We start from the raw sequence: 25,530 nt of genomic DNA on the forward strand, positions 1-25,530 counted from the left end.
AGGAAGCTACGACAGATCAATCAAGAAAATAGAGCGGCACATTCAAACGCAAATGTTAACAAACGCAAAACAATATGCTCGAAAAAAGAAAAAGAAAAAGAAAAAGAAGAATCAAGAAGTCGAATATTTTTCATAACCATTTCAACTGTTGCAACAAACATAGACGAAAGGGACACATATACTGTCTCATCCACCTTTGAACCTTTCGGACTTCTAATTACACAACCTCCAACTGTTTTCTTCACCACAAAGAAAACAATCGAAAACAATTTACCAAGTATACAATTTTAACATGATTTGCCAGCAACGCAGTTGAGTGCACCGGCATACCGTGTGAGCCTACCCGCATACGAACCCGGTTTGAACTTGATTAAGTTCTTCTCCTTCAACGGACTTATAGTGTGCTTAACCTTTGGGCCCGACTCACGAAAGTAGGCCCCGTTCACAAACTTGTCACCCTCCGACCGCCACTGCCATTTCTTCCATTCGCTCTCTGTAGACTCCCTCTTCGTCACCTAATTTTGAATAAAATTAATTCATAACTATCGTGTATCTGGTATAAATATACGTGTGAAAAGTAGCAGTTGTTATTTTTAAAATTTTTGATTTTCTTTTTATATATGTACCTGTTTGGTGAATGGATTATCGGAGGCCTTAAAGCGATTACCCTGGCTGATGATGGTGGGGTTGGAGCTACCCCCGATGGCGTACATTAGCCACTTTGAGTAGTCGTTGTTGATGACGTGGAAGAAACCCCAACGACACCTCGGCATTCTCTGTACCAAACCTTTTCCGAACCGATTGAATGCCACTGTGACTTGCATGATCGTATCTTTAGTACTATTATCATGTGCTCCCAATAGCATCACCTATAATATCAATCCACCAAGGAAAAAAAAATTGGTTAATTTCATTTGTACCCCTCTTGTATAATCAAATTACAGGTCACTGCCTCGTACATAAAAATAAAAGAAATTGCATGATCAATATTGTCAATATTATTATGTATTTTATATAACAAGTGACCTAAAAGAAATTGGAAATTCTGAGTTACGCCGACTCCAGTCCGAAAATTTCCAATTTTGGAACAAGTATTTTCATTCCAATTTTTTATTTTTCCGATTTTTTTTTGGAAATCACTAATTCGAATTAATTCAAATGAACAAGAATTTTCATTCCAAATAATTTTTTTTGGACTGAAAAAGAAAAAAAAATAGAATTTTTCTGAAAGTGCGAATTTCGATCCAATCCATCCGATTTTCACCTCTAATTTGAATGTAAGGTTTAGCGTTTCTCGAAAAAAACTTACAGTGTTGTGGTTGTTGAATTTACAGTTGGAGATGGTGATAGCGGTGGACCCCTCGATGACATCAATGAGGCCATCGGTCCCTTTAGACAGCGAAACATGGTCTATCCATATATTGTTCGAGCTGAAGACATTGATGCCGTCACCATCGCTGACCGTGCGCAGCCCTATGTGGTCCACCGCGTCCCTTATCATGCCACCTGGCGTCGAGACAATATTATGGATCCTTATATTATGGATTATCACATTGTGGACGAACTGGAGCGTGAGACCCGCCCCGTACGCGATCCGGACCCGTACGCCCCGCCCGTCGACCGTCTTGTCGCTAGCGAATATGAGCTCCTGCTTAAGACGGATGACCATGCTGCGGGCAAATATTATCCACAGTGGCTCCGACTGGATGACAGCGTGGCGGAGGGTCCCATTCTTGGGCTTGTCCATGTCATCATCTGACGGGTCGGTGACTAAATAGTATCTTCCGTCTTTGCCCCCGGTGGTGCGGTGGCCGAATCCGCGTACGCATTCGGCCAGCTTTTTACGGTTCTTGGACCAGTCGCCGTCGCACCGCCAGCATCGGTCGATGGGGTTTGTGGCCTTGCAGTCGTTTTCTTCTTTGAGGTGTCTTCTTGATAGATTTTCGTGTACCAAAGTCCTGCGTAATAATAGATTTCATGAAATAATCTTTTTAATGATCTTGAAATGATAAAATATTTAATGCATGCTTATTGCAAGGGAGACTTACTCGCCAACTTGTTCATTCAATTCATCGGCTACTTTTTCAGGGTTGGGGTCAAATGCCTTCAACGACTCCGCAAATGACTCGTTAGCCTTTTTACGCAAATAGTCGTCGTACTTTGCAATTGCAGCATGCGATTTTGGGATAAGGGTGACAAAATATATCATAGAGAGAAGAAGGAGAATAATCGACGACTTGTTATTACCAAATGCCATTGCTTATCTTCCTAGCCAGATTTTTTTTTTTTTTTTTTTAATTTTTTGTTTATATATTTTTATATGTACGAAAAAACGAATCGCTGGAACATTATTTGTACCAGTGATTCGTTTTGTTTTCTCCTTGCCGTAAAGGTAGAAATGTTTGGAGAGATGTACAGGAAAATGATGGTAAGATAAAGAAAGTAAATCTTGGCACCACAAGACATATGATACGTGTGTCTGTGTGTATATATATATATATATATATAAATATATGTATACATATATATACACATACCTAAAATGAGTTGGGTTGATAGACATTATGCACGAAGAATGGAGAACCAGTCAGAAGCAGAGGCTGAGATATAATCTTTATCTGTCATTACAGGACAGCTTCGCCTATTTTAAAGGGGGAAAAATGATATTATACATCCCAATTAACATTAATTTCAATAGTACAGTAAAACTGCACGACAGTAAGATATACAGAATCCTATATTTAGTATCTTGAATCTAATGCCTTTAGCACAACAACCAAGGATCAAGAGAACAGCAAATCTTATGAATCACATAACTTTCACCCTTCCCGAATTAAATAAACACGAATACTTCGATCGTGAGAAACACGAGACGTGATTTAAGTAAAACCACCAGCAAATAATGAACGGCTTATGTTCCATGTAAGAACTGACTAAACAGAACCTTCTCTGACAGAGGGCGATCTAGAATCCAAACTGATGACGTCTCTCCCCAGCCTAGACATACTCCTCCCACTTTTAGGAGTACCCAAACCCGGGCTCGAACTTCGGTAACTCGCTCTTAGAGATTCATCAATAGAATGCGAAGAGTTTGCAATCGCATCCGTCATAAACTTCCTTGCGGCGGAAGAAAGCTTTCTTGCACCCGGACTTGCACTTCCACCTCTAACAGGCGAAGGCAACGGTGGTTTCTGAAACATCTTAGACTTCTCCCTTTGCTTCTTTGCAGCGTCTCTCGACAAAGAATGTGGCTTTGCATCCCTCGAAGGCGGCATCGGGATTTTAAACTGGGGCCCACCTATATCAATCGGTGTGTCCTCTGCCTCTAGCCGCAACGGTGTTCCCTCGATTTCGCCCCATGTTATAAATGGTGACTCATCAACACCTGGAGCAGGTGAAGGTGTTTTCACGAAACTATATCCATTGTCCGCCTTTTCACGGATTCCACGTAGAATCTATCTGGGGTCCGCATCAACTCCTCCAAATCGTATTTTTAACTTATCACTATCTCTACTCGATATTTGAACAGGGATAGCCCAACCGGTAGGTGTGTAAAGCACTGCGATATTGTCTTCATCGTTCGATTCGTTAGCAATTAGCATCCATTTCTTTTGCATGGAATCGTGTGTTTGATCTTCTAATCTCCTTTGTCAACCCTTTTAGCCTCAAGGCTCTTTCTTCTTAAGTCAATGGTGCCTCCCCTCTATCGGCTGGATGGTACATCAATAAGTTATTGGCTGTGTATTTCCACCCTTCCAATGTACTCGATGGCTGATTTGATGTTCCGTATCCATCGGTAGCACATATCTCTCGTTTATTTCCATTCTCGATCGACTCGGTTGGGTCACGTTCCCACAAATACCCATGCTTCTCCTTCCTCTTCCTATTCACTTTCTCGATGATTTTTGAGAAGCTCTCGTTATCCTCACTCGTGTACTTCCTGAAGAAGTCATCAAGTGGCAACGAAACATCCACGTTTGCTTCTTCTCCATCACCACTACCGGAAATTTCATCACTAACAGATTCTCTTTACCATCACTATAAAAGGATGGAGTCGCAGAATGATTACGGATAAAGCACGAAACGGAGGGAAGCTTCGGCGGCAGGACCGCCGCCCTTCCGTACGCGGCGGCGTTCGAGGATTTTGAGCTAGGCGTCTCGGAGCGAACAGCTTGCAGCCACTCGAGGCGATCGCGCAGCTTGGGGATGTCCGGGGAAGAAGTCTCGATCGATGATTTTCTCGACGGCGGCGACGTAGGAGTCCTCGTCTAACACAGCGGGGCTACGGCGGCGCTTGCGGGTGGCGAAATCGGGAGTGGAAGTAGAAACAAGGGGCGGGTGAAGGAGTTGAGAGATGAACGGGGGAATTGCCTGGTGATAGCAACATGATTGCATTTTATTTTATGCTCTGAAAAAATTCGTTGGAGAAGAAGATGCAGAGATTCGAAGAATTAGGGCTTCGAATTTGGGAATTCGGAATTCGGAAATTCAACAAATATAACTGAATTTTGCCCCGACCCCCTGGAACTTTCCCGCTCCAATAATAAATTAAATGCAAATTTCACTTTGTACCCCTAAATTATTGGATATATCGCAAAACACACTCCTCAATTACGAAACGTACCAAATATCCCCTATATTTTTTTGTTTGTTTTTTTGGTAGTGTGTAGCCTGTGATGGACAAATTAATCGAAACACGAAAAAGTTCAATCCAACAATCCAAATATTTGTTACTCAAATATTATGCAATGCTCAAAATCCTTGCAAAATGCAATCCAATTTCATTAATCCCATCTTTGAAACCAAAAAATCCCTTAATAGATTCAACAAAATGTAAAAAAAAAAAAAAATAGTAACTAATTGAGACTTAATCAATCACTTGGTAATCACACATTCAAATTCTGTAGTCACCAAAACTTAAAAGTTGCAAGTCCCAAACAGCAACTAGTAAGTGAACGATGATCGTTAAAAATTAATCCGAGAATCTTCAAACCAACATTAGAGTCTGCTAATTCGAAAATATATTCACCGAACCTTCTGACAAAGTCAAACTTGTTGCAATGTGATTTCTAAAAGCAACTGAAACTGAATTATCAGATTACAATAATTTAGCAGCAAAGCATATATATATATATGTGTGGTATAGAGTTCCTTATTCTTGTATTATTCATACAACAATGGCTCGACTCGTCGGGTTTTCCGGGATTTCAATCTTGCTAGTTCTTTGTTCTTTCGCTTTGATGACACCGAGTCGTGGTTCAGATGAAGAACGAAAGGCTAGTTCCTTTTTTTCAATATTTTTTTTTAATTTTATTAAATAGTTTTCGATAAATTTTATACATCTCAATGTATTTCGATGGAAGCGTATACGACCATGAGTTTTTGGTTAGAAAACATAAAAAATTGTGTAGTTATTTCTGTTTTTGTTATGCTTTAATTCGATAACGGCTAATTTATAACAAACATGAAAAACGTAACCGATTCCATGTATTTGTTTTCCTCCGAAACAGTTATACATAGTGTACATGGGAAATATCATTGCGAAAAATCAACCGACCGAGTCATACCATATGAAAATGCTTGCAGAAGTTGTCGACAGAAGGTAATATATATATTATGTGCTTTTATAGATTTATTATTTTTATGTAATATTTCAAGAAAAAGCAATACATTGAATCTATATTCAATAATTACGTCTACTTTCTGAAAGGTTTCTGCCGCATTCTTTAGCGAGAAGTTATACGAGGAGTTTCAACGGATTTGCAGCTTATCTCACGCCCCAAGAGCGAGACAAATTGGCTCGTAAATTTCTTCTTGAATGTTATTAATTTTTCGTCTTAGATTTTTTTTTAATAATTTTTAGAGGTAAAATCTTGTTACTTCCGACACTCTGTCGTTTCATTCATATAGGCCACGAAGAAGTCGTGTCGATTTTCCCTGATACACCTTTTCAACTCCACACAACGAGATCTTGGGATTTCATGGGGCTCGCATTAAATGTCAACCGAAACCCCGCTGTCGAGAGCGACACTATTATCGGTGTAATAGATACCGGAATCTGGCCCGAATCCGACAGTTTCAACGACAAGGGTTTCGGCCCTGTTCCGAAGAAATGGAAAGGAGCTTGCAAAGGCGGAAACAACTTCACATGCAACAAGTACAACATCGTTTCCTCGTATTTCCCATCGTAAAAAATAGTTTAAAAAAAATAAACGAAAAAGTATTTCTTGATTTTGCAGCAAAATAATCGGGGCTCGGTACTACAACATCAAGTCACCCAACGACACAACCGCCAGAGACAACGACGGCCACGGGTCCCACACAGCATCGACGGCAGCAGGGGCCCACGTGGCTGGTGCCAGCTTCTACGGGGTGGCGAACGGGACCGCTAGAGGCGGGGCCCCCTCCGCAAGAATCGCGGTGTACAAAGTCTGCCGTGCAAACGGTTGCAACCCGGTGGACATACTTGCTGCGTTCGACGACGCCATTGCTGATGGAGTCGACATCATCACAATCTCCGCCGGAGGGGAACAACCTTTGGTTCTCGATTCCGACTCCATTGCAATCGGATCACTGCATGCATCTCAACACGGGGTTTTGGTGGTGCAGTCCGTCGGGAACAATGCCCGAAAGGGATATGCCGTGAGTCTTGCCCCTTGGATTTTATCGGTCGGTGCTAGCAGTACCGATCGAGGGATTGTCACCAAAGTCGCTCTCGGAAACGGAACCGTATTAACGGTATGTATATATGTATGTATATATTCATCTGTTTTTTTTTTAATTCTATTCTAACTAACGAAATCGTACATTGTTTTCAACAGGGAAAGTCGGTGAACTCGTTTAACTTAAACGGGAAGAGTTTTCCGTTGGCGTACGGAAAAGAAGTCTCGCGCAAATGCGACGAAGACGATGCCATGTATGATTTTTGTTTATTGATCAAATATTTAGTAGTAACATAACGAATCCTAATTTCTTATTGAATTTATTTTAGGGATTGTTACGAGGATTGTTTGGAGCCGAGTTTAGTGAAGGGAAAAATCGTGCTCTGCAGACTCTCCGACTTCATCGACGAAGTATTCATAGCCGGAGCGATCGGAACGGTTTTTTTACACGAAACGTTTCTACCGCAGGTTCAGGTAGACGATGTTTCCGATGTTCTTCCACTAGCGGCAGCCGGTCTGAAGGCGAAAGACTTCGATTCGATCCAGACCTACTTCAACTCTACAAAGTAACATCATATCACCTTATTTATAACATTTTTTCTAGTTAAAAAATATAAATATTAAAAAGAATTTAAAAAAAAAAATTATCGCAGATCTTCGGAAGTGAACATACAGACAAGTGAAACTGTAAGAAATCTTGATGCTCCTCGAGTTGCTGGATTTTCTTCAAAAGGTCCGAATGTCATCGTTCCGGATATTTTGAAGGTACCGCAATTTTTCGTTTTTATTTACAATTTACGTGGTCGCGTTAACGGTATCGGTAATGGAATCTATGTATACACATGCACACGTATATATATGTATATGTGCAAGTACAGCCAGATGTGACGGCACCTGGAATCGAAATACTAGCTGCGTATTCACCGTTAGCTTCACCGTCGGATACCGATAAAGATCACAGATCGGTGAATTACACGGTACTTTCCGGAACATCAATGGCTTGCCCACATGTCGCCGGAGCAGCTATTTACGTCAAATCGTTCCATCCCAATTGGTCGCCTTCCGCAATCAAATCAGCTCTTATGACAACTGGTATTTTTTTTATTTTTTAAACTTTACTCCATATTTGAAAATTTTATATTCTAATTATGCTTCTTGTGCACATACATACATATACAGTAAAACCTCGAGAAATTAATAACCTCGATTAAATTATTATAAATTTAATAATTCGCTAAATTAAGGGTGCATTTGGATGGAGGGATTTGGGGGAGGGATTTCAAATCCATAATAACAAATCCCTCCGACTTGTTTGGATTGAGGGATTTGGAGATGGATTTCAAATCCCCACCCCTCATTTTTAGTTGATTTTGGAGCAATAGTGATGGATTTCAAATGACTCCAAAATTGGAGTCATTTCAAATCCATTCCCCAAATCAAATCCCTCCCAAAATCCCTCCATCCAAATGGACCCTAATAGAATTTCCTTAGTCCCAAGTCTCGATAGTATTAATTTATAGAGGTTTAACTGTATGTATATATATATATATATATATATATATATATATATATATATATAGCATGGAGAATGGATCCGAAGAAGGATGAACTAGCAGAATTCGCGTACGGAGCGGGTCACATCGACCCAATAAAAGCGTTGGATCCAGGCCTCGTTTACGAAACATTACAAGGGGATTACATAAATTTCCTTTGCAACATGGGATACACGTCCGCAACGATAGCGAAGCTACTTAAGGCAAACGCCACCTGTCCGGATAAACCGCAGACGACGATTAAGGATCTCAATTACCCTTCGATGACTAGTCAAATCAAGACTGCCAAAGGAAGCAAAAGTGCTGTGCCTTTTTCGGAGAAATTCACGAGGACCGTGACGAACGTTGGAGCTGGAAATTCGACGTACAAGGCGACGACGAGCGCGGGTCCCGCTTATAATATCTCGGTGGTACCTAGTGCTCTAACATTTGCCGAGGTTAACGAGAAGAAAACATTCGAAGTTGTTATCAGTGGGACAGTCGATTATAGGAAAATGGTATCGGCTTCGTTGGAATGGTCTGATGGTGTTCATAAAGTTCGTAGTCCGATCGTTGTGTATCCCGATAATTTCTTAGATGACAATTCTATGCTTTAATCTTGTCAATGCATATTTTTTTTTTCCATTGCTAAATTGCTGATTTATTTTTTAATATGAGATGGTGAGTATATTTTACACAATCAAATAATATTTTGTATGATTATCTTCTAACAAAAGATTTTGAATTTATTTTTACTACAAAAAAAAATTAGTATTGAAAAGTTTTCCATCTTCGTATATTATGTTATTTAATTATTTATTATGTAAAATGTAAGGTTTTAGATAAATATATAAACATCTTGGGTAAATGAGATTTTGAAAATATATAAGAGGAGGTCCAATGATTTTTTCTACCCTAGTCAAAAACCCAAATTTTGATCTTAATTTGTCAGACCCCTGAGACCGTGTGATACGACTGATTTACCCTTAATAGGCTAATATGCAGTTTTTGGGAAATAAGGTCATTCCCAATCTCTCTCATTTGATTCTCCACATAAACCCTAATCTTCTCCCCACCCACATCCCCTCCGCCTCCAAGAACTGCTCCACCATCTAGAAATTAGGTAGAATTTTATTACCCTGACATCAGAAGCACTAGCTTTGTTAAATCCATTTTCTTAATTGCACCGATTAAGACGATGGACCATAAAGCAATAATCAATCCATTTATATTGTCCGACCACACCCCCCTGTATGAATCCGACCCCGTGTCCACAACCGCCGCCCACCTCCATACACGTCGTCGCCGCCGTAACCATCTTCACACAATTTTAAAAAAAAAATCCAAACCATCTCATCTTAGAGAAGGGAAAGCCGCCGTCGTCGCTGCCGATCCACCCTTCGCAAATCCGCATGATTTCGCAAGCGCCGCTCTTCGATTCGACGGAGAAGATGAAGAACGGTGTCGTATCAATGGCGTCGGACTTGTTCAAACCTCATAGATCCGTTCTTCTCCGGCGGATCCGTTCGCCTTGGACCCCTCCAATCGCCGCCGCTACTGAGAAACTATTGATCCGATTTCAAATATTTTTTTTTATTCTCGACATCGATTTCAGTGATCTTAAATCACCCTTCTCTGGTACACTCTCTTACAGTTCTTCTCTATTTACATATTACACGCATTAAAACGTGTGTATGTGTGTATATAATAAGTATCATACATGTTTATTTATGGTTGATTGTTGGTGAAATACACTAGATCTAGGATTTTATTTTTTATTTTGTTGAGAACACTATTTTTAAGTGTAATGTGGGAATCAGAAGTCCGATCTTATTGTGTTTCTTTGCTTCCAAACAAAATAGAGACACTCAATGTAGGTTTGGAGTTTGAAGATGCAAATGATGTGGTTTTCTCTGTTATTGACTGAAGTATCTAATGGTTATTATGTCCTTAAAAGTCAACTCTCAAATGTGCATAATTGCATTTTCCATTTTTATGTTCTTTTTCTCTAACTCGTATTTTTTTGTCACATGGATTGTTGTTTTTGCTACTTCTATACAGTAAGGAATTATGGGGAAAATTGTGCTATGAAGTGAAATTCATTCAGACTATAGGACACTATGGATGACTATAGTCATATATAGTAACATATAGTCATGTCTTAGTCATATATAGTAACATATAGTCATGTCTGGATTATGTGGTTTTTTTTTTTTAATGTAGAGTGATGATGATGATGATTTGTTAGTTTGTTGAAGAACATATGCATATATTATTGTGTATTTTGATCTATATTTTGAATCGATGGTTTGAAATTTGAGGATCAAGTGGATGTGATTTCTCTTATGTGTTCTATCTTTTTGGCTAATCGAGCCGACGAAAAATATTTGTGCTCGGCGAGATAGTGTTCAAATTTATATGTTATACACAGTGTCTTTGACATATGAAATTTTGTTGTGCAGGATGATGAAAAATCCGTATTACGGAGAGAGAAAGAAGCAGATAAAATGAGTATACAAGCTTGAGCCCTCCTTCTTGCATTTCTTTTGATGAAAAGGTTTAATAGTTTTTTGCCATAGGCTCGTGTGAATTCTAGTTTCGTTTAAATAATTTTTTTTACCATGTTTCTAACGATTTTTGATTTATGGTTTTTTTTTTCCAATAAGAGCACAGGTAATGCAATTGCAGAATGTTTTTCCCGATCGTAACTTGGCTGTACTTGTTTCAGTGTAGGAGAGATTTGCGATATCAAGTCATATACAGTGACACGTGGTTATATACATATAGTCATATATAGTCACGTGTAGTCATATACATGTAGTCATATATAGTCACGTGTAGTCATATACATGTAGTCATATATAGTCATGTGTAGTCATATACATGTAGTTATATATAGTCACGTGTAGTAACTCGTAGTAATACATATTGTTATATATAAGCTATATAAGTTATGTGTTTTTTCTGATATATAGTGATGTTGATGATTGTGTTTTTCCAATTTTTTGTTCGGTATTAATTAATTTGTAATATCAAGATTTAAATTGTGAATTTTTGTTTTTTGTGTAGATGAAGTTTTTTTATATAATCATATGTAATATATATACAATAGTCATGTGTAGTCAATTTCAATACAGTAAATTTATCAAAAAATTGAAACAAAATTAAAAATTAAAAATTAAAAAAATTAAAATTTAAAAAAATTAAAAAAATTAAAAAATTACAAAAATTAAACAATTTTAAAAAATTAAAAAAAATAAAAAATTAAAAATACAACAGAGGTATATATAAAAAATAATAATAATAAAATAATTTATAATTTTTTATTAAAAAAATCTGATAATATGATAAATGCAGGTCTGAATGCTAATTGTAGTTGACCATAATGCTAATTGCAGTTAGCAAAAATACTGAATGCAGTTGGGCAAAAATTGGATATAAGGGCACAATAGTACTTTTGTCTCTCCAGGGGGTTATCTCGAATGAAGAATTTTAAGGGTGAACCTATCCCTATATATTTTCCATATTAAGGGTGTATATCAAATGGACCCAAACATTTTATATGAAAAAGGCAATACACAACCAAATAGGGATATATAGATGAATTACAATAAACTATTTTAACTTTGAAATTGGCGGGAAAGATGGTGGGTGGAAAAAAACAAAGGTTTATAAATAATTGGACTTCAAAATAATAATTATAAACGTTGTAGAAAAATATACGAAACTATAGAAATTATCACAAATAAAATAAAATAAATGTTAATTAAAAAAAAATACTGTTTTCTTGATTCGTTAAATGGTGGGAATGCGGCCACAGCCTTCTGTCTTTGAATTCGAGAAACTATTGCAAGTTGTTGCCAAGAAGAAACAATACCCAGGTTGCCCTTTATGTGTTCGATGAAATGCGTCAATGGGGGTGCCCTTTAGATGGGTACACGATGAATATCTTGATTAACTGTTGTTGCATTTTGAACCATTTAGACATTGGCTTTTCCATCTTTGGCAGCTTCGTTAGACACGGTTACAAGGCAAATGTTACGACATTAAACAAATGATGTTACGATTCTTACGGTGATAGATGGGCTCTGCAAAGCTAGACATGTTCTTACTGCCCGTAATTTGCTTTTGTTATTGGAGAAGACTGTCGATAAATCCGATGTTAAGGCTTATAATCGATAATTGATTGTTTACACTGAATCTGCTAGTGCATCCGAGTGCAGAAATTACCGTATGCTCGATGGTAAAGATTGTTGCAATTAATCGAGGCGGACAGGATTTTGAAGGAAATCAAGGAGAATAAATCCGCCAACAAATCATGAAAAGTGATCATCGAGGTATTGCTAAATTGCTGATATATTCATCGAATGTGCATTCATACATAGTAATTACCATTATCAAGAATTCAATACATTCGCTATCTCGTATACAAGTTCTGCTGCAAAAAACTTAATAAGTTTCAAGTCTCGAGCATTTAATAGTAAGTGAATGGTGAATACGAAAAAAATGAAGCCAAAATCTGCAGACCAAGATCAGATTTTGCTAATTCACCAAAATAAATTTAGCAAACATGCTTATTTTATTGCACCTGCCCACGAAGTCAAACTCGTTGCAATGTGATTTCAAAAAGCAGCATTTTTATTTTTATATTTTCAAAATTTGAAAGAATCTAAACCTGCAATATCAGATTACGATAATGTAGTAGCAAGAATGGGATCGAAAGGCAGAGTATATATATGTGTGGTAATAGAGTTCATTATTCTTGTATTACTCAGTACAACAATGGCTACACGCTTCGATTTTTCCAAAATTTCAATCTTGTTTGTTATTTGTTCTCTGGCTTTGATAACCCCAAGTCACGGTTCAGATGATGAAAGAAAGGCTAGTAAAAATTCTTTTTTTTTCTTTTCTGAGACTTTAAATTTTTTATTTCTTAAAAAAATATTTGGCTTCCTCTGAAACAGGTTTACATAGTGTACATGGGAAATCTTGTCGCAACGAATCGATCAGCTGAGGCATACCACACTAAAATGCTTGAAGAAGTTGTTGGTAGCAGGTTATTATTTTTTATTAAAGTTCTTTATTGATATTTGTGTCGAGCAAAACGATATATAATATTGAATCTGTTTCGTTGTATATACGTTTTTTCTGAAAAGGTTTGCGGCGCAATCCTTGGTGAGAAGTTACAAAAGGAGTTTCAACGGCTTTGCAGCCTATCTCACACCACAAGAACACGAAAAGTTGGCTGGTAAATTGACATCCCTTATTATTGCATGTTATTTTCTCTGAGATTTTTTAAGCTAATAATCTCTCGTCTCTTTCGAGAATTTATTTCAGGTCACGAAGAAGTTGTATCGATTTTCCCTAGTACGACTTATAAGCTTCAAACAACAAGATCGTGGGATTTCATCGGATTTCCGGAAAATGTCACTCGAAATCCCACTATCGAAAGTGACACCATAATTGGTGTCATTGATAGTGGAATTTGGCCCGAATCACAGAGTTTCACCGACAAAGGTTTCGGCCCCGTTCCTAAGAAATGGAAAGGAGTTTGCAGCGGAGGAACTAACTTCACATGCAACAAGTATAATTTGTTTTTTTTTCTCATAATTAAAAAAAAAAACCCGGAAATTTATTTAGTGAAAAAGTACATAATTTTTTTGTGTTTTGCAGCAAAATAATAGGGGCTCGTTACTACAACACTATGTCACCGAACGATACGACTGCCAGAGACAACGTCGGCCACGGGTCCCACACATCCTCTATAGCGGCCGGGGTCCCCGTGAGGGGGGCCAGTTTCTACGGTATAGCGGAGGGGACCGCCAGGGGCGGGGCCCCCTCCGCTAGAATCGCGGTGTACAAAGTTTGCCACAAGGACTCGTGCGGCGCGGTGGACTTACTAGCTGCGCTGGACGATGCTATAGCAGATGGAGTTGATATAATCACGATTTCACTCGGTGGAGACCCGTTGGAATTGAAATCCGACGTAATTGCAATTGGATCGTTCCATGCAGCACAACACGGGGTTTTGGTGGTGCAATCTGCTGGAAATGGAGCGGCCAAAGCTACTGTCGCTAGTGTTGCGCCTTGGATTTTCTCCGTCGGTGCTAGTAGCACCGATAGAGGGATTATTACCAGAGTTGCCCTTGGAAATGGATCTATATTGACTGTACGTACGCGCGTGTGTGTGTGTGTGTGTGTGTGTGTGTGTGTGTGTGTGTGTGTGTGTGTATATGTATTCTCATTGCTATAATTTAGTTGATTAAATGGTTGATATATTCGATATCGTATTTTTTTACAGGGGAAATCCGTGAATTCGTTTGACTTCGAGGGGAAAAGTTTTCCGTTAGCGTATGGAAAAGATATCACAATTAAATGCAACGAAAGTAGTGCTATGTAAGCCCAAAAAAGAACCCTGCTTTATCCAGCATCAGTTAATACAAATATAGCAACCAAAAAAAATTTAAATTTGTTGCTAATTTTTTTTAATTGAATTTTCAGGGATTGTGCACCAGACTGTATTGTGCCAAGTCTAGTGAAGGGCAAGATTGTCCTATGCAGAATGTACGACTACACGTTCGAAGTGTACAATGCTGGGGCCCTCGGAATTATTTTCAACGAGGAATCGTTTTTACCGGATAACGAGGTGGACGACGATTCCGACGTTGCTCCGATTGCTGCAATTGGTTTGAAAAGGAAAGACTTCAACGTCGTCGAAGGCTACTTCAACTCCACAAAGTAGTTAAACATCAAACTAAATAAATGATTTTAATTTATTTATTAAATGTTCATTAGTCCATTTTTTGTGATTGAAAAATAAAAACCAAATCTTTTATCGCAGATCTTCGGAAGTGAACATTTTGACCAGTGAAACTACGAAAAATCTTGACGCCCCTCGTGTGGCCGGCTTTTCGTCGAAAGGACCGAGTACCATAATTCCAGATATTCTCAAGGTATACCAAAATATTTACGACAATAGAAATTTAATCAATCAATGGTGAATGATATTTAATTTGTGTATATATAAATGCAGCCGGATATAACAGCACCTGGCATGGAAATCCTTGCGGCATATTCGCCACTAGCTTCGCCGTCGGAATACGATTCCGATCACCGGTCGGTGAACTACAATATAATATCCGGAACATCAATGTCTTGCCCACATGTCGCCGGAGCAGCTGCTTACGTAAAATCATTCCGCCCCAATTGGTCGCCATCGGCAATCAAATCAGCTCTTATGACGACTGGTAACTATATAACTTCATATTTCAAATTTGTAACGAGTAAATTGCAATTAGTACCCTTGTGTTATTTCGATATGCAGAAAAAATCCATGTGTTAAAAAGAACTAGTAAGAACTCCGCGGGTGAATTTTTGCTTAGGGGTATTTATGTCATTTTACCCTGAAATTTAATAGCACAATCCACGAATGAGCATCAAGAGGGACTTTTGTGCTAGTTTTTTTTTAACATAGGGACTGTTTTGTGAAATAACACATCGGGTACTAATTACAATTTTACTCATGTTATAACTACAGTTACACCTCTATAAATTAACACAGTCGGGACTAGGGAAATTTCTATTAATTTAGCGAATTATTAAATTATTGAGTTAATAATTTAACACTTTTTCACCGAGTCGGGACTGAGAGAAACTATTATTTAATCGAGGTTATTAATTCATCGAATATTAATTTATCGAGGTTCTACTATACCGTTTATTAAATATGGTTCTTGTGTGTGTATAGCCAGGAAATTGGATCCGACAAAGGATCAATATGCAGAGTTTGCATACGGGGCGGGTCAAATCGACCCGATAAAAGCTGTGGATGCGGGCCTTGTGTACGAAACATCAACACAGGATTATATAACATTTCTCTGCAACTTAGGATACGACTCTGCGACAATTAAGAATATGTTTAAAGCAAACGCCACCTGTCCGGCGAAACCGGCGACGACGATCAAGGATCTGAACTACCCTTCGATGACCAGTCAAATCAAGACTGCCAAAGGAAGTAAAACTGCCGTAACTTTTTCGGAGAAATTCACGAGAACGGTGACGAATGTCGGAGCTGGAAAATCGACGTACAAGGCGACGGCGAGCGCGGGCCCCGGTTATAATATATCGGTGACACCTAGTGCTCTGACATTTGCGACGACTAATGAGAAGGCAACGTTTGAAGTTGTTGTCAGTGGGAAGATTGATTATGGGAAAATGCTTTCGGCTTCGTTGGAATGGTCTGATGGTGTCCATCTTGTTCGCAGTCCGATCGTCGTTTTTCCGGATAGTTTTTTCGATTCTTAGACGGAGTTGTTGAATAATTTTTTTGTGATTTACGATCATTATCGGAATCGATTATATCATAATAGTGAAATTTGGGTTTTATTTCTTTAGCTCACTGCCCCGAAATTCAAACTAGCCGTTGATCAACTGAAATTGACAAAAATACCCCTGTGATATTTGTTGGAATTTAAATATGTTTTAAAAAATGGGAGTGGTTTTATAAATCTATCATATGCTTGTTTTTATTTCATAAATGTTATGTAACCTGTTAGTATCAACATACACACTTTAAAGGAAAAGAGAATAATTAACTAGATAAGTCCATTATTAATTTTAATTCCATTTGAGTTTGTTTTATTCATCTAACTTATTGCTCCATTCTTTCAAACTTTCCTACTTCAAAATAATGTGAGTTTCGTCTGGATATCCATTTGCCGAGCCAGAATTTTAAATCCCGGGAGGCCGAATGCCTTCAAAAAAATCCCTGAGGGCGAAGGGGTGTCGTTAATTTTATTAGACATTTTATTTTTTTTATATAAAATAATAGAGATTTAAGAAATATTGGGGGGCCACGGCCCCCGACCCTATACTGGCTCTGCCACTTTGTATATCTTACGTTTACAACTTACAAGAACATATATATGTGCATATGCAAGAAAATGACATGCATGAGTTTTACTATTTTTGCTTTCTTCCATAGAATTTCTCGAGAAAGAATATCACCTTATTACGTATATAAATAATTACGAATCCTCGACAACGATGTGAGGATTAGAACACGTCTCACGTATCGAAAAACAGTTAAATTTAGCAGTAAGGATAACAAATGTAGTAATCAGTCCTATAAACCTATTAACCACTCAAGAAAATAGGTGCATTAATTTTCTTGTGAACAGAAGAAAATCAACCAGTTATATATAGGCATGAAGATTAGTAGTAGCTATATCACTGCAATTACATCTCAGCATTTCATTACAAGTTAATTAAAATTACAACCATGGCTAATTTCTTTCTTCATCGGTTATCCAACCTGGCGCTTCTCGTTTTCGTTCTGATTTCGAGCTGCTCTCTCCAAGTTCTCGCAGCAGACGAAGATCGAAAGGTTTACATAGTGTACATGGGGCATCTTCCTGCAGAAGCTACTCAGTCGCTTCCGTCGTACCATTTCAACATGCTCAACGACGTTGTTGACAGCAGGTAATTAATTACGTATAAATATATAACTTTATGCAGAAAAGAAAATATTGAATACATTTACTAATAATATAAATACTTGTATTTCCGAAAGGTTCGTGACGAAATCGTTGGTGAGAAGTTATACGAGGAGTTTCAACGGTTTCGCAGCCTACCTCACACCTCAAGAGAAGGAAAAGCTAGCCGGTAATATTTCTTCCAATCTTGCTCCGTTCTTACATATTTTGTTCGGAATTGTAATTCCTTTTGTCTGAAAACGATGCCAACTCGATCAGGTCATGAACAAGTCGTCTCGATTTTTCCCAGTACGGCATTTCACACTCAAACAACAAGATCATGGGATTATATGGGACTTGCTCCAAATGCGAAACGAAATCCAACCATGGAAAGTGACACAATCATCGGTGTCATCGATACCGGAATCTGGCCCGAGTCGGAGAGTTTCAACGACAAAGGTTTCGGCCCTCCTCCCAAGAAATGGAAAGGAGCCTGCAAAGGAGGATACAACTTCACTTGCAACAAGTATATATATATATATATATATATATATATATATATATATATATATATATATATATATATATATATATATATATATATATATATATATATATATATATATACTTTACTTATCTCATTTATTTAGAATTACTTAAATTCGACTTATAACTAATATTAAATTTTCGTGTTTTTTTTTTATTTTCCAGCAAACTAATAGGCGCACGGTACTACGAACAAACAGGCGAGACCGCAAGAGATACGGAAGGCCACGGGAGCCACACCGCATCCACAGCAGCGGGGAATTACGTAAAAGACGTCAGCTTTTACGGGATAGCCAAAGGAACCGCAAGAGGAGCGGTACCCTCAGCAAGAATCGCAGCATACAAAGTCTGTAACCCCAGCGGATGCTCGTCGGTGAATTTGTTAGCTGCATTCGATGACGGCATCGCTGATGGAGTCGACATTTTCTCGATCTCCATCGGACATAGTTTTCCTCATGATCTCGAAGCCGATCCCATCGCAATAGGAGCTTTTCATGCAGCGGAAAAGGGCATTTTAGTCATTCAATCTGCAGGCAATAGTGGGGACGGCAAGGGAACCGTTTCGAGTGTAGCACCCTGGATTTTCTCGGTCGCTGCGAGCACTACCGATAGGGGAATTATCACCAAAGTTTCTCTCGGAGATGGAACCGTACTTAACGTAAGTTTTATTCACTTTTTATACATACTTCGCTTCGTTTTTCGTTAACGGCTTCTTTCGTTGCAGGGCAAGGCGGTGAATGCTGTTAGTTTGAACGGGACTAGTTTCCCTCTAGTGTATGGAGAAGGTGTCTCACGCAAATGCAACGAACAATATGCAAAGTAATTAATTATGCTCTTCACATATATCCCTTTATTCGTCGAACTTTAAATATATATATATTTAATAATTATAATTTGTGTCCGAACTTCAGATACTGTTATTCGGAGTGTTTGGAACCCGATTTAGTGAAGGGAAAAATTGTACTCTGCAAAACTTACGCGGGCATAGGAGAAGCCGCGCGAGCTGGAGCTGTTGGAGCAGTTGCACTTGATGATTTTTCACCCGATGTCTCGTTCGTTGTTCCTCCTATAGCTGCATCAGCCTTAAACCAACAAGACTTCAGTTTGGTCGAAAGCTACTTTTCCTCCACAAAGTAATCTACCTTCAAAATTTCGACACGAGAAACATTACTATTAGTACGTCGTGTTTTTTTCTTTCTAACTCTTGAAAGTATTTGCGTAAATCGATTTTGCAGATCTCCCAAAGTAGAAGTTCTGGCTAGTGAATCGATAAAAAATGTCGTCTCCCCCAAGGTTGCTTCGTTCTCTTCAAGAGGACCAAACGTCATCATTCCACATATTTTGAAGGTAAAAAATCATTGCTTTGAATAATATAACAGTAAATGTTATTGTAATGAAAATGATACAATATTTCTAATATATACATACATATATATACAGCCAGATGTAACGGCACCGGGAACGGAAATCATGGCAGCCTATTCACCGGTAGCTCCACCATCAATTTTCCCTCGATACGATAACAGATCTGTTAAGTATAATATACTTGCCGGGACATCTATGTCTTGCCCGCATGTTGCCGGAGCATCTGCGTACGTAAAATCACTCCACCCCGATTGGTCTCCTTCAGCTATCAAGTCAGCACTTATGACAACAGGTAACTTCAAGCCAATCAGATATACATACTTATATACATGTATATATGTTTTTGATTGAAGTAATTTTTTTTTTATGATCGTAGCTTGGAGAATGAACTCAACAAACGATCAGCTAGCTGAATTTGGCTATGGAGTTGGCCATATAGACCCTGCAAGGGCCGTTGATCCCGGCCTCGTTTACGAGACATCAACGAGTGATTATGCCAATATGCTCTGCAGTTTGGGGTATGATAACGCGAAATTGAGAAAGATTTTCGGAGGGAACAATACCTGCCCCACTGGAGAGAAGACTATGCCGAAAGATCTCAATTATCCGTCAATGAGCATGAGTGTTCCTCAAGGCAATGGTACACGTTCGACATTTTCGGCGAACTTTAGAAGAACTGTCACAAATGTCGGAGATGCAACTTCTACATACAAGGTGAAGACAAGCGAAAGTCCCGATTATAGTATCTCTGTGACGCCAAACATCCTTCAATTCGGAGCGCTGAACGAAAAGAAAACGTTTGAAGTGACTATAAGCGGAAAGATTAGTGAGAATAATATGGTGTCAGCCTCGTTGGAGTGGTCCGACGGGGTCCACAATGTCCGTAGCCCGATAGTTGTGTATACGGATAATATGTAATTAATATAAACCGGTTTCATATGTCATGGAAATACATGTGTAAAAGAGTCAAAGAAGTTATTGTAATAATGTTACTTGATGAATAAAAAATATATATATATATATATATATATTTGACTGATGATCATCATGTACATGAATATCTATTATATATTGTACATTTGCACTGTTTTATCGTACTTCTAGTATACGACTATAGGACTACGGACTAAATGAATGCCGTCGGACCAAACCAGTGAAGCAGAAACCATGGATTTCATACGATCCCCTTTAACAGTGACAACGAACGACTGTTTCTCGTTTAGCTGTTTGAACGAAAGGGTTTGAGGGTCCACAGTGATATTGCAGTCCGAAGATTTGTCTACTGCAGCTGTGTAAGTTGAATTTGCGAGACCAACGTTTGTCACTGTTCTTGAAAATGTAGCTGAAAACGGTGCACCTTCTGCCACTTTGACGGTCATTGAAGGGTAGTTGAAATCATCTTTATTCGTCGAATCAACTTTCTTGAACTTTGAGCAGTCAATGCTGTTGTCTTTGAACAGCTGTCGAATTGATTCAGCCGAATAGCCGATGCTGCAGAGCAATTTGATGTAATCTTCTCTACTTGTTTCGTAGACAAGTCCAGGATTTGTTGCGTTTATAGGGTTTATATGCCCCGATCCGTACGAAAACTCTGCGTCTTTATGCCGTGTAGGGTCCATTCGCCAAGCTGGAAAACATATAAAAATAACCCTTGTTTATTTCAAATTGTTCGGAAATTATTTTTTGACGAATGGAAAACAAAATGTGGATTGACTTACCAGTGGTCATAAGAGCAGATTTAATTGCAGAAGGCGACCAATCAGGATGCGCGGATTTTACGTATGCAGCGGCCCCCGCAGCATGTGGGGAAGACATTGATGTTCCGGACAAAACACTGTACTCAACAGATCTTTTATCTTTGAGGTAATCTGTAACAGGAGCTGCCGGTGAATATGCAGCCAGTATTTCAACTCCAGGTGCTGTTATGTCTGGCTGAATATATCCGAAAACTTTATCAATTTAAGACGAATATTTTTTTTTTAGTTCGAAAAAATAGCCGTTTGCATATATATACCTTTAAGATACTTGAAATAATGGGATTCGGCCCCTTTGAAGAAAAAGAAGCTACAACAGGAGCATCACTGTTTTTCATGGATTCACTAGTTGACACGATTGCTTTTGCTTCTCTACAAAAGAATAGCAAGTGAACTAATAATGAATTTTCCATGATAAAATGTGGATGAGTAAAAAAGTCGAGAAATGGATATCGAACTCTGTAGAGTTGATGTAGCTTTTGACTAATTCGAAGTCACTGGCAATCAAAACTGATGCAGACATTGGAACAACAAATGAAACGTCGGGTACTTGTCCAGGTTTTACAATTGTTCCGAGGGCACCTGCGTTAAGAGCTTCCTCTATTCCACTGTTGCTGTCACATAAAACAATCTTTCCACTAACCAGGCTACTGTTTAGACAATCTGTTGAACAGAGGCTGTAATAGACAAAACAAGAATAATTTTTCGTGGTTCTTATAGTTAAAGAATATAAAACACATGGTCTTAAAAGGGCTGAAAAATGAAATTTACCTGCCCGCCAATTCATCACAATCCCCTGTCCTGACATCTTTTCCATAGACTAGAGGGAATTCAGTTCCTTTCATCTTGAAGGAATTAACTGCTTTTCCCTGTTAAAAAGATAAGATTATCATAGAATTAAATGTAAGAATCTAAAATCATTTATGTCAAAAGCAGTCACAGGACATTATTTATTACTAGAAGTGGGAATTGAAAAGGAGTTTTGGAATTTTATCGATTCCCGCCCGGAAAATTTCGACTTACAAACTAACTTCTTTTTCATTCTGTTTCCAAAATCCCAATTTTTTTGAAACTGGTACATGGCAATTCCTGAAATTGTTTTGAACTCCGTAATTCATGAAATTTTGTGGGTCAAAATCGAAACCGCTCATCACAATTATATAAGAAATTCGGATTCTAATCTAAATTTAATTTTCAAAAATAATTATAAGATTCTAATCGGCATTAGTTTTTTTTTTTTTTTTTCTGATTTTATTTCTTCGAAAATGCTAATTCCAATTCTATTAATTCGATTTTCAACCCCACTAATACTTACCAATTCGATACCAAACAAAATTACTTACAGAAATTGTTTTCCCATTTCCGAGCACGACTTTAGCAACGATCCCACGATCGATACTGCTGGCACCAACGGTCATCAGCCAGGGCGCAACACTGATAACCGTTCCAGGGGAAAAACCATTATTTCCCGCCGAATGCACAGTCAGTATACCCTTTTCCATCGCATGAAGCGATCCAATCGATATGGAATCATATATCACATCAACCGCTACAGAAGACCCCAACGAGATTGTAATAACATCAACCCCGTCAGCTATTGCATCATCAAATGCCGCCAGTATGTCAGCTTCTCTGCACCCCCCCTGACAAACTTTATACGCTGCTATTCTAGCAGAGGGGGCCCCACCTCTGGCAGTGCCTTGAGCAATGCCGTAGAAACTCGCATCTTTCACGTAGTTTCCAGCTGCTGTTGAAGCAGTATGAGTTCCATGGCCAATAGTATCTCTAGCAGTATCGCTGGAGTAGAAGCGGGCCCCGATTAACTTTCTGTAGTACAAACACACTCCGTTAATTAATTACCATATTTTTATGCTTTGAAAAATAATATTTGCGGAGATTATTTTTCTTTTCTTTTTTACTTGTTGCAAGTGAAATTTGTGCCACCGTTACAAACTCCTCTCCATTTCTGTGGGACCGGTCCGAAGCCTTGGTCGTTGAAGCTCTCGGATTCTGGCCATATTCCGGAATCAAGAACGCCTATTACAATGTTGCTAGAAGAATCAGTGTTGGAGTTTCGGATGACGTTTTCGTTTAAGCCGATGAAGTCCCATGATCTTGTTGTCTGAGGCCACAAAGTTCTGCTTGGGAAAATCGATACCACATCCTCATGGCCTGTGTAGATTTTTGATTTATCCACAAGAAAATTAAATCAGCCGGAATTTTTTTTTTCACTTTTAGTAGTTATATAAGAAATGATGATGATAACGATGAACTCACTGGCTAACTTTTGTTGTTCTTGGTTTGTAAGATAGGCGGCGAAACCATTGAAACTCCTTTTGTAACTTGTTACCAAGGCCTTGGTTAGAGAACTAATTAAAGAAAAAGGAGTTGCAAATCAAAAACTTTTGTCATAATACAATATATAATCAATGTAGTAACACACAATTAATTAATACAGATGGTTAATTATTTACGTGTCACGAGGAACTACATCTTGAAGCATTTTGGCATGATGTTCTTGAAGCTTGTTACTGTGGTAAAGTGAATGATATCCTTCTGGAAGAGCTCCCATGTAAACTACGTAAACCTGAAAACAAAACAGCCAATACTTACAAAAAAAAAATCGAGACTCGGATTTAATGACATGAATCCAATGATCTTAATTTACGTATTGGTGGTAATTTTTTTATTAACGTCGATCAGAAAAAAAAATGCCCCTTGCCTGCCTTTTATCATCTGTAGCATCACTCAGGCATCTGCAAATCAGATTGCATATAATAAACAGGAAAAAACACTGAAGTTTATCCATTTCTTGAATTCTTAGTAGTGTTAGAACAAAGTAGAGTTGATTTTCTCCGCTGCATATCACCTACTCTTAAATAGATCATCGTTATCATGACTTGCATTTGGTTTTCTTAGTGGTGTCACTTTCAAGAAGACAAGAACCAATTAATTTCCTTTCGCTTTTTAAGCAATGGAAAGAAAAAGCAAACAGTGCATTTACAGAGGCTGTTATACATCATGACCCATTAAACTTCCTCTAGAGGAACTTTACAATAAATGAAAATTTCTATCAACTGAGAATGGGAAAATTACAGATTCGGTCCCTATACTATACCACTAAAGTTATTTGCCATTCTTCTTCACTTTTCGACCGCCAAATTGACAGGAAAAAGAACGCGTGTTCTGCAAGTGACATCCCTTAACCATCTTCCCCTTCTCCACCTCAGGTCACATTTCCCCCAATTTGCCATAATCCCTAATTTTTTTCCTACTTGAAATCCCTAAATCCAATTCCCAAAATCCCTAATTTCTTCATTTTCCAACATAAACAATAACATATATGGAGAATTACTCGAATCAAAGACCATAACAGTGCTAATTAACAGTGTTTTTTGAGCTACTTCCGCATAAATTCTACGAACACACACACACACACCACCACCACCATTCAAATGTAATATACATGCAAAAATTCATATACATAAATAATTGGAGGGAGAAAAAATGACACTTTAAATTTGCTCACCAGAATAATTTAGCTACTAGCTTCATGCATGTAGAATCAGTGATGACGTCACTGTTTACAGCTTTGGAGTTGTTCTCAAAGGTGGCCATAGCTTCTGTTCTCGGATCCATCGCAGTATCTCAAAATCAGTTCAGATTGAGAATTAAAAAAAAAAAAAAATTCTTTAGTTATTAGTTATATGAATTAATCTGAGTTAATTAATGTGTAGAAATATGTTTTAAAAATGGGCCGGTTCCACTGTTCGGGTCAATTATATAATAATGGGCCATAAACTACAGCCCAACTTATCACGCCCAATGCTCTTAGGAGGCCTTTTAACATAATTCATTTTTTTTGGTAAATTACAAAACCCCCCCTGCACTTAGGTTGAATTACGAAAAAAAACCCACATATCCGTAATTTACCAAAGTACCCCAACGTTTGTTTCCTTCTTACACCGACCTCCGTATGGTGTGATTGAAATGTCGATTCTACCTTTAAGAACAATCTCTAAATGTAGGTGGTCTTAGTATACCTTACGCAGCAACCTCATCATTTATGCAACATCACATTGCAATGTCGTTACACTTTATGGATTGATAGAACCATCATTTCCACGATTGCATGGCTACTTTCTATCTGTTCTACGTTTGTAGATGTAGAATTGGTATTTTTTGGAGAATATTCTCT

At 38.2% G+C, this 25,530-nt stretch overlaps 6 protein-coding genes across 9 annotated transcripts; 3 read left to right on the top strand and 3 right to left on the bottom strand.

The window, feature by feature from the left end:
- Positions 1–109: 109 nt before the first annotated feature.
- Positions 110–2,496, bottom strand: LOC105967509 (pectate lyase). The gene is made up of 4 exons (XM_012992105.2): positions 2,049–2,496; positions 1,310–1,958; positions 627–869; positions 110–515 (listed from the first exon to the last, which is right to left on the bottom strand). Exons 1-4 carry the CDS (start codon positions 2,255–2,257, stop codon positions 288–290), a joined length of 1,329 nt encoding a protein of 442 aa, XP_012847559.1. The 5' UTR covers positions 2,258–2,496; the 3' UTR covers positions 110–287.
- Positions 2,497–2,524: 28 nt separating this feature from the next.
- On the bottom strand, positions 2,525–4,486 carry LOC105967406 (uncharacterized). The gene is given in 10 exon segments (XM_088827185.1): positions 2,525–2,641; positions 2,945–3,439; positions 3,442–3,494; positions 3,496–3,593; positions 3,595–4,022; positions 4,025–4,083; positions 4,085–4,151; positions 4,154–4,214; positions 4,216–4,330; positions 4,332–4,486. Coding segments are annotated over 10 exon segments (1,449 nt in total). The 5' UTR covers positions 4,388–4,486; the 3' UTR covers positions 2,525–2,624.
- Positions 4,487–5,177: 691 nt separating this feature from the next.
- LOC105967405 (subtilisin-like protease SBT4.3) lies at positions 5,178–8,917 on the top strand. The gene is made up of 10 exons (XM_088827184.1): positions 5,178–5,276; positions 5,511–5,602; positions 5,711–5,802; positions 5,911–6,157; positions 6,240–6,738; positions 6,822–6,916; positions 6,992–7,228; positions 7,316–7,427; positions 7,541–7,754; positions 8,243–8,917. The coding sequence occupies exons 1-10, from the start codon at positions 5,178–5,180 to the stop codon at positions 8,809–8,811; spliced, it is 2,256 nt and encodes a 751-aa protein (XP_088683310.1). The 3' UTR covers positions 8,812–8,917.
- A 2,899-nt stretch (positions 8,918–11,816) lies between these two features.
- Positions 11,817–16,585, top strand: LOC105967508 (subtilisin-like protease SBT4.3). Of its 3 annotated transcripts, XM_088826669.1 has the most exons (11): positions 11,895–12,128; positions 12,204–12,531; positions 13,159–13,250; positions 13,351–13,442; positions 13,532–13,778; positions 13,868–14,363; positions 14,496–14,590; positions 14,696–14,932; positions 15,036–15,147; positions 15,228–15,441; positions 15,942–16,585. In XM_088826669.1, exons 3-11 carry the CDS (start codon positions 13,174–13,176, stop codon positions 16,496–16,498), a joined length of 2,127 nt encoding a protein of 708 aa, XP_088682795.1. In that variant the 5' UTR covers positions 11,895–12,128; positions 12,204–12,531; positions 13,159–13,173; the 3' UTR covers positions 16,499–16,585. The 3 variants fall into 3 exon arrangements, with proteins under 3 accessions (XP_012847558.2, XP_088682795.1, XP_088682794.1); XM_012992104.2 differs by having other exon boundaries at positions 11,817–12,531; XM_088826668.1 differs by lacking the exons at positions 11,895–12,128; positions 12,204–12,531 and adding an exon at positions 12,838–13,075.
- Positions 16,586–17,310: 725 nt separating this feature from the next.
- LOC105967510 (subtilisin-like protease SBT4.3) lies at positions 17,311–20,617 on the top strand. The gene is made up of 9 exons (XM_088827180.1): positions 17,311–17,674; positions 17,766–17,857; positions 17,947–18,193; positions 18,379–18,871; positions 18,938–19,032; positions 19,125–19,346; positions 19,449–19,560; positions 19,654–19,870; positions 19,955–20,617. The coding sequence occupies exons 1-9, from the start codon at positions 17,475–17,477 to the stop codon at positions 20,494–20,496; spliced, it is 2,220 nt and encodes a 739-aa protein (XP_088683306.1). The 5' UTR covers positions 17,311–17,474; the 3' UTR covers positions 20,497–20,617.
- On the bottom strand, positions 19,582–25,005 carry LOC105967507 (subtilisin-like protease SBT4.3). 2 transcript variants are annotated; one of them, XM_012992102.2, is made up of 10 exons: positions 24,055–24,845; positions 23,807–23,919; positions 23,610–23,701; positions 23,252–23,504; positions 22,676–23,159; positions 22,104–22,201; positions 21,791–22,009; positions 21,593–21,704; positions 21,297–21,510; positions 19,582–21,205 (listed from the first exon to the last, which is right to left on the bottom strand). In XM_012992102.2, exons 1-10 carry the CDS (start codon positions 24,139–24,141, stop codon positions 20,679–20,681), a joined length of 2,199 nt encoding a protein of 732 aa, XP_012847556.1. In that variant the 5' UTR covers positions 24,142–24,845; the 3' UTR covers positions 19,582–20,678. The 2 variants fall into 2 exon arrangements, with proteins under 2 accessions (XP_012847556.1, XP_012847557.1); XM_012992103.2 differs by lacking the exon at positions 24,055–24,845 and adding an exon at positions 24,862–25,005 and having other exon boundaries at positions 20,477–21,205.
- Between the last annotated feature and the right edge of the window lie 525 nt (positions 25,006–25,530).

This window comes from Erythranthe guttata, chromosome 12 (genome assembly GCF_056151865.1).
Source record: "Erythranthe guttata isolate IM_541 chromosome 12, IM_541, whole genome shotgun sequence".
Lineage (NCBI taxonomy): Eukaryota > Viridiplantae > Streptophyta > Magnoliopsida > Lamiales > Phrymaceae > Erythranthe > Erythranthe guttata.

Coding starts and splice junctions, on each gene's coding strand:
- LOC105967509 (XM_012992105.2), bottom strand. CDS start 2,257: ATGGCATTTGGTAATAACAAGTCGTCGATTATTCTCCTTCTTCTCTCT. Junction 870..1,309: donor AATTCAACAACCACAACACT/GTAAGTTTTTTT, acceptor TTGATATTATAG/GTGATGCTATTGGGAGCACA. Junction 516..626: donor ATAATCCATTCACCAAACAG/GTACATATATAA, acceptor ATTCAAAATTAG/GTGACGAAGAGGGAGTCTAC.
- LOC105967405 (XM_088827184.1), top strand. CDS start 5,178: ATGGCTCGACTCGTCGGGTTTTCCGGGATTTCAATCTTGCTAGTTCTT. Junction 5,803..5,910: donor AGAGCGAGACAAATTGGCTC/GTAAATTTCTTC, acceptor TCATTCATATAG/GCCACGAAGAAGTCGTGTCG. Junction 6,739..6,821: donor GAAACGGAACCGTATTAACG/GTATGTATATAT, acceptor TGTTTTCAACAG/GGAAAGTCGGTGAACTCGTT.
- LOC105967508 (XM_088826668.1), top strand. CDS start 12,905: ATGGGATCGAAAGGCAGAGTATATATATGTGTGGTAATAGAGTTCATT. Junction 13,779..13,867: donor ACTAACTTCACATGCAACAA/GTATAATTTGTT, acceptor TGTGTTTTGCAG/CAAAATAATAGGGGCTCGTT. Junction 15,442..15,941: donor ATCAGCTCTTATGACGACTG/GTAACTATATAA, acceptor GTGTGTGTATAG/CCAGGAAATTGGATCCGACA.
- LOC105967510 (XM_088827180.1), top strand. CDS start 17,475: ATGGCTAATTTCTTTCTTCATCGGTTATCCAACCTGGCGCTTCTCGTT. Junction 18,872..18,937: donor GAGATGGAACCGTACTTAAC/GTAAGTTTTATT, acceptor CTTTCGTTGCAG/GGCAAGGCGGTGAATGCTGT. Junction 19,347..19,448: donor AGCTACTTTTCCTCCACAAA/GTAATCTACCTT, acceptor TCGATTTTGCAG/ATCTCCCAAAGTAGAAGTTC.
- LOC105967507 (XM_012992102.2), bottom strand. CDS start 24,141: ATGGATAAACTTCAGTGTTTTTTCCTGTTTATTATATGCAATCTGATT. Junction 22,010..22,103: donor TGTGATGAATTGGCGGGCAG/GTAAATTTCATT, acceptor TGTCTATTACAG/CCTCTGTTCAACAGATTGTC. Junction 21,511..21,592: donor TTATTTCAAGTATCTTAAAG/GTATATATATGC, acceptor GGATATATTCAG/CCAGACATAACAGCACCTGG.